The 7,459-nt window shown below is 38.1% G+C and overlaps 1 protein-coding gene across 1 annotated transcript; it reads right to left on the reverse strand.

Moving 5' to 3' along the window:
- Nucleotides 1-2,386: 2,386 nt before the first annotated feature.
- LOC123235898 (zinc-alpha-2-glycoprotein-like) lies at nucleotides 2,387-7,107 on the reverse strand. The gene is made up of 3 exons (XM_044662129.1): nucleotides 7,035-7,107; nucleotides 3,991-4,242; nucleotides 2,387-2,631 (listed from the first exon to the last, which is right to left on the reverse strand). Exons 1-3 carry the CDS (start codon nucleotides 7,105-7,107, stop codon nucleotides 2,387-2,389), a joined length of 570 nt encoding a protein of 189 aa, XP_044518064.1.
- Between the last annotated feature and the right edge of the window lie 352 nt (nucleotides 7,108-7,459).

Raw genomic sequence — 7,459 nt, forward strand, 5'->3', positions numbered from 1 at the left:
TAATATAATGACAGAGAGTACAACAGGGACATCAATGTTACAAGAAATGAAAGTTACTGATTTTGCATTGCAAGAACAATATTTCACTCTAACACTTGATGTTGAAGAATATTCTATTTACAAATTCAGTATGTACCTGCTTCACTGTCATCTCGAAGTGAAAGGAGAGAGTTCATATGGAATAGAGGCAAATGAGCTTGCAGACAGCCATTTCAGGAACTGGAAGAGAATAGACTTGTTTTTAGTGGTGCTAGCTGGCCATACAATTAAGGGTTCATCCCAACATGGCCTGAGCTTCCAGAGAAGAACCAAGCATCTTACAAACAGAGTAGATAAGAAGAAAACTACCAAGACCATAATATTTTGGAAGTGTCTAAAAAATACATCTAAAGAAAATCTATATCACATGCTTAAAAGCAGATTAAAATTAACAACAGTTTATAATTATCTTGATATGGATAAGAATTCTAAAAATGATTAGAACTCATTTAAGAATGAATTGTAATGAGGCACCAGTGTTGAACCCTGAAGCCATCCATGAAAACTGTGAATATCGGTCCCACCAAGAAATAGTTTCATCATCTACATGAGTGTATTGTGTTATTTGCAAAGTATCATTTAATCATTTTTGTATTTCTCCAATATCATTGGTATCTCCAAAGTAATATATATTTGAAAAACATGACTGATCAATTATAGCACAGGCTTTTCCTTGGGCAGCTCTCAGAGGTCTAACACAAGCCTACAAGCAACAGAGTCAAGTTCAGCCTGAAGTTTGTACAGAGCACTAGATGTATGTAAAATAGTAGCTGCTATATTCTGAGCCAGTCCCTCAAGTTCAGAAGATAAGTTCAGAATCTATCATTGCTAAAATACTTAGCATAGAAATAAGTGCCCATGTAAATTTGTACCCAGGACTATTTCCATACATTGTTAATGGATTAAAACTTTCCCCAAAATGGTATCTTTTAAAGTAAGGAGTTCAACCTAATCTGTCGGTACAATATACACTTAACAGAATTATCAAGAAAACCATATGATATTCTACTTTGTCTAAAAATGGAGAAAATATTTGCTAGACTTATTTATTAATTCAATAGTTATTTTTTTGCTTTTGATTTTATTAATTTCTCTTTTAATTTTAAGGATTTCTAATTTATTTTTCATCTGAGGATTTTTAATTTGTTCACTTTCTAGTTTTTTAACTTCCATACCCAATTCACTGACCTCTGCCCTCCCTAATTTGTTAATATATGCACTCAATGATATAAATTTCACCCTTAGTACTGCTTTAGCTGCATCCCATAGGTTTTGGTAAGGAGTCTCATCTTTGTCATTCTCTTCAATGAAATTATTAGTTGTTTCTATGATTTGTTCTTTAACTGATTTTGGATCATCATATTATTTAATTTCCAATTCGTTTTTGGTTTACTTCTCCATGTGCCCTTGCTAAAAACTATTTTTATTGCATTATGATCTGAAAAGGTTGTATGTTTAAATGAAGTAAAAATGACCATAACATGGCAGAAAACATTAGAAAAGGGACAGTTCTGGTGGGATTTGAAACAAGTCTTGAAGAGTAGGAAAGCATTTTAGATAAGTAGAAGAAGTAGGGAAGGGTATTACAGATATGAGAAATTAATCAAAAATGGAAAGGAACAACTGTTTGTTAATGGCTACAAGGTGTTCAGCACTTGTGAATATTTGTTCCTCACACCAACTCAGGGACAGAGCTGCTATTGTTATTCCCATTACACTGAAGGAAACAGAGGGTCAGTAGCTTCCCAAGGGTCACATTAACTCTAAGTGTCTGAGACCTGCTGAAGTCTCAATTCTTCCTGACTTTACTCCAAGAACTCTATTCAGGGTACCACTTAAATGTATCTAAGCACACAGAGAGGAATTACTTTGTTTGGGGTATGGGTCAATGAAGAGATTTCATTTCCCTATATAGCCTGGGGATTCCCATCAGAACCTAGAGAAGTGCTCAGTATGTGGTAGAGGATTCCTATGGAAAGCTGAGCTATGAGGACTGGAGAGAAACAAGAAGGGCTGAGGCTTCCAATGGGAGGCTTCTTTTTCTTTCCTTCACCATTCCTTCCATCTAAGCCTCTATGTTTTCCTGTCTCTCTCACAATGCCCAGTAGCTTTCAGGATTTGTTATATAAATTTCAAGAGACCTATAGAGTTTTCTGAATCCATGTTTTCAAGTCCCATGTTCAGATGATTAGTAGAAATGTGAGAGGAAGGAAAGATTTGGGACATTTCGGTCTTTAAAATCTGAGTCAATTTCAGGCCATCTAGTGTACAGGGTGTCCCTAGCCCCTAAAGTTACCCAATAATGGTAAGTATGACAACGGGATAAAGACAGATTACCTGGTTTGTCCTAGTGAGCATTCTGATAATTCCGGTATTTTTGGAGTGTTGCGAAACACTGTTTCTCCAGATATTCCTTGGGTAGAGTTTCAGCACTTGGGTCTTGGTTCATTTCACCTACAGAATCTTGTGTATCCTGGTATTTTATACTCATAATGCTATTCACGAAATTTATTGTATCAAAATACCAAGCTATCTTGAAAGTGCGATTTGGACAAAGTTCACAGCCAATAGATTGACTAAAAAAGTAGATACCTGAAACACACAAGCCCCAAGAATGGTGAGCTCTCTAAAGTATAGTCAAATATTTTTTCAAATACTGATTGCTGTAACAATTATCTGTTTATTTTTAGACTACAGATCCATTCAGACAGTCTACTAAATGAAAAGTATGTTCCCTTTAAACAAATATCCAATTCTTTTCCTTTAGGAAGCTCTGACATGATAAACCAAATAGGAAATAATTTTAAAATTCAGAGAACAATTCTTTCTAGGTTAATTTCTTACAACTGTCTAAATCTCATTCCATCACTGTCCCTGGTGAAGGAGAAGGAAGCAAAGAGCAGTAGAACTGAAGAATTTTGGAATCAGAAGTAGAAATGACCCTACCATGATCTCTTCTACCCTGCTCATTTACAGGTGAGGGAGCTGAGGCTCAGAGGATGGCAATGATTTTTATGAACATTTTAGAATACTAAGTAATAGTCAAGATTCAAACTGAGGTTCCTAACTCAAATCCGGTGTTTTGTTTTGTTTTTCCAGAACAATAAGTTGCTACCACTTGTGACTAACTGGGATGAGAGCTACACTGGCCTGGTCAGTGATTGCCTGATACTGAGAGTGAGTGTTATTAAGAGGAAGGAACAGTAGTATGGAGGATTGGACATCCTGGGTCTAGACATGACTTTGCCACTTACTGAATTGTATGAGATCATTGACTTCAAATTTTAGAAAGAGGTGAACTATCAGAGGACATGTGGGTTCCTGAGTCAATGTTCTTTGCAGTATTCTAAGATCTTAGTCATTCCCCCTCTGTATAATGGGTAGATTAAATCTAGATCTCCTTTGTACTTTTGAGTTTCAGTATTCAATTAGTGACAGAGTCAAAAGCATGTCAGACAACACTGTAGTGCCCATATTTGAGGCCCAGGTGCCCAAGGAGGTAAGGTGAGTCAAGAATTAACCCATTGCCCACCATTGCCACTCTTACACCGAGGAGCCAATACACAGAAGTTAAGGGTTTAAAAAAAAAAAGAATTAATCCAAGTTGATGAATGAGAAGCAGGAATTGTTCTCTCCCCACACAGATTGTGTTGGGTAGAATAGCAGGAAAAGGGAAACCAGAAGGACACAGGGAGGGAACAGGGATGTGCTTTGAGGTTGGCTCTATCTCTGCCTCTCTCTGGATTTGTCCTCCACAGCTTGGGAATTTGAGCCAGTCACTGTTCCTCCCTCTCTCCCCTTTTGTTCCTTTCTCTCTAAGCCCTTTTTAAAAAGCCTGCTCAGCCCCCTCCTAGGTAGAGACAACCACTTTAGACAGAAGTCACTAGGGATCAGTAGACACTTTCCAAGTCATCAGGTCTCTCAGTCTCAGACCTATAACTGTGTGCTCACCTTGGTTACCTGGATTGGAGTTTATGAGTTCTTGAAAGTCCTTCATGATCAAATCTTCTCTCTCTTTCTGAAGCTTGTTCACATCATCCCAATTCTCCACATTTTTCCATCGTGCCTGAGGTCTTACCCTCTGATAGTGGTTTTTATATATGTAGACTTGTTGCTTGTTGAAGTAGGCTTCGTTTGAGAATTCAGAGTACCCAGTTGCAGGCTCGGAAATAGCACTATCTGTGTATTCCAGAGAATCACACCCTGAGACATAGAGAACTAAGTGAGACATTTTTAATAATAATCTCCCAAATTTGTTCACTCATTTTCTATCATATCTGATTCTTCATGACCTTATTTTGGGGCTTTTTGACAGAGATACTGGAGAGGATTTTCATCTCCTTGTTTAAATCATTTTATAGATGAGAAAACTAAAGCAACCAGAATTAAATGACCTACTTAGAGTCCAAAGATAGTCAGTGTCTGAGGTCAGATTTGAGCTCAGGAAGATGTATTTTCCTGACTCCAGACTATACTACAGAGCTGCTTTAGAGTTTGGAAGATCTTAGTTCATATCTATCCTCAGACACCTTGAAGTACTTGCACAGATCTAAAGCAGAGAAATGGGTAAGAAGTGAAGTAATGATATCTGAACTTCGGCTACCTGGGCCAGTAGTTACCCTTGTTGCCCTCTTCTCATCCTCACTCAACAGCTTTGCCTTGAAATGATCTCAGCATGATGGCACTTTCCTTATCACATTTCGCATATGCCAAGCATTTTCATCTAGATAGTGACAATGAAGGGATGAATCAAATAACAAAGATGTTTTTATTAAATATTTAATTCGTCACACATCTCAAGAGTCTGACCCCCAAGTAGAGAAAACACTCTACTTAAAAAGGAGTGTTCAAAGGAGGATAAAGAGACTCAAATTTTGGTCATAGGCAGACCAGTTGAAGAAACCAGGGATGTTCGGTCAGTAAAAAGGAAGGCACTGGTGTATATTTTGGGTTAAAGGTACATGTTACGTGTCCTCAATTATCTGAAGGACTTTCAGATAGAACAGGGACCAGACAGACTCTCTGTCACTCTGCAGGACTTACTTTTTGAAGGAGAATCAGTACATTGAAGCTATTGGAAGGTAGCTATCAACTGGATATAAAGAAGAGTCTAAGTCTCTGATTGGTCTTAAACATGGATTGAATTGCCCTTTAAAGTTGGGAGCTCCTCAAAGCAGCATTGGTGAAGTAATATTGTTTCTGGAAAGGGGGTGGTAGGCCAAAAAAATTTGGGAACCACTGGGCTAGATTCTCTCTGAAGTCTCTCCTTCTTCTCATAAAAAATCTGTGTTTCTATTGAGCTCATGTCCCTCAGAACCCTGTCCCACCTCCCCAACCAATAGCTCCTTAATGTTCCTTCCTTTTTACTGGTCTAACGAGCTGAACAGTCTCACCTCTCCTAGAGGAACAGCCTGGTCTACATCTATGAGAAAGGAGGTTTGGAGAAAGGAGAGAGAAGCTGGAGCCACTGAACCTTTCAGGGCATTGACTTTCTCACAACTAAAATGCAAATAATAATATTAGAATGACTAACTTCCCAGGATTCAGAGCATAGTATAACATGCCCCATAAGTCCTGAGGTTTAGGGTACCTGGTTTTGAATTCTGGAATTGCTACCATGTAACCTTGGGGAAATAATTCAAACTCTCCAGACCTCAGTTTCTTTCTCTGTGAATCGGGAATTCTGAGGAGCTACTTTAAGGCAAATTCTATAGAAACTATAGCAACTTGTACAGTATAAATATAGATTATAAATATCATACTAAGGTAAGAACATGGGAATTATTTTTCTGGGTTTATCTAATAATTCTCTCTCTCTGGTAATGTCTCCAATAGGATTACCATTGGACCAAGAGTAGGGGCTTTTCTTTCCCCTTCATGATTATCAGGCCAGATGGTTTATTATTTACCTGAGAGGTACCAAATTCCCTACATGATCAGCTTTTGCAAATCCCTCAGCATCATGGGAGTACCTGATAGAGTTTGGAATAAGGGCCCTAGACTTCACTCCCCAAAACTCCATCCTTCATTCCATTTTTTTTTGTTGTTGTTTCTTAGAGGAGGCACATTGAATTCTGGAACTTGTAGGATGACTGCTGTCATTATTTCATTGGGTCCACACACCTTTCTTACACTCCTCCTGGCCCACTAATATCACTTCAAAAATTATTACCAAACTGCATACACTCTGCCTTCCACATAGCCCTGAAGGATTTAGGGCCCCCTGAAAATGTCCCAGCCCTCACTAAGTTACTCTTTTTTCTGCCTTAACAGCAAATTTTCCTTTTCAGTAACATCAATACTTTTTTATATCTATGTTGTCATTTCCATCTCCTTTCATAGGATTAAAAGTTTAGAAATAGGAGGGCAATTCCTCAGGAATAATGGAGCATGTATTTCCATTGATTCCGTTTATGCGTGCATTTATCTATGTGTATGTATGTATCATTTGTCCTTTCAAATAAGGAAATAAAGGAGCAGTGACCTCTGATCCTAACAGACTCCATCTTATGATCTCATATTTTGGGAAAGCCATGGTGATTTGGGAAGAATACTGCCATTTCTTTTCTCCTTTCAAATCCATCTCTCTTTGGTCTCTACATTTCCCTTCCCTTTGTCTACTTCACAAACTGTTTCTTTGAGCACAATGAGTTCATCTATATAAAAGTAGCTTAGGGACTGGCAATAAAAGCAAATGTTGACAGATACTCATTCTACCTCTGAGATCTCTCCCCATATAGATTCATCTATTTAGAACTTTAACATCTCTTAGAGAACATCTTGTTCAACCGCCTAATCCCACTCCTAACTTCAAGGTAAAATGAATTAGCCCATAATGATTAAATCACTTACCTAAGTTACCTAGATAAGGCAGAAATAGGATTAGTAACTAGATTCTCTGACTCTAAATCTAGACATTTACTTCTGACTCTCTGATTTTTGCCCCACTTCTCAACTCCCAAACCAGATAGTTCTTTCCCATTTGCTTTACTCACACTTTCTTGGTTTCTGGGACATTATGGTCCCTGAAAGCAGTAGCAAGAAGATGTCAATGACCAGGGGTCCCATCAATCTAAATCCAGTGATATAAAGCAGCACAGAAATCTGGTCAGATTCAGCTCACAAACGATGGTTGCTGTGATAGCACTCCTCCACTGTCATATATGCTGTTAAATCTCAAGAGATGACACTCCATTGGCCAATGAGAATTTCAAGGTGGAATCTACCTTCTGAATATTGGAAACAAAACAAACTGGACCTGAAATTCTAGAAAGAACAACAACAGGATGTGTTCCAAGGTAAGTTCATAGGAAATACGCCTGGAGGTTTTAGTCAAGAGCAAGCTCAAGGTGAGTCAGTGAAACTGTTTGCAACAAACAAACCAAAGTAAATCAAACCTAATGTCACATTTTGCTGCATG

Source organism: Gracilinanus agilis, chromosome 2 (assembly GCF_016433145.1).
Source record: "Gracilinanus agilis isolate LMUSP501 chromosome 2, AgileGrace, whole genome shotgun sequence".
Taxonomy (NCBI): domain Eukaryota; kingdom Metazoa; phylum Chordata; class Mammalia; order Didelphimorphia; family Didelphidae; genus Gracilinanus; species Gracilinanus agilis.

Excerpts from the sequence above, each read along its gene's own strand:
- LOC123235898 (XM_044662129.1), bottom strand. The coding sequence starts at position 7,107 with ATGGGACCCCTGGTCATTGACATCTTCTTGCTACTGCTTTCAGGGACC. Across the intron at positions 4,243-7,034 it reads GTCCCAGAAACCAAGAAAGT|GGTGTGATTCTCTGGAATAC; the intron begins GTGAGTAAAGCA and ends TCTATGTCTCAG. Across the intron at positions 2,632-3,990 it reads CTCCAATCCAGGTAACCAAG|GTATCTACTTTTTTAGTCAA; the intron begins GTGAGCACACAG and ends TGTGTGTTTCAG.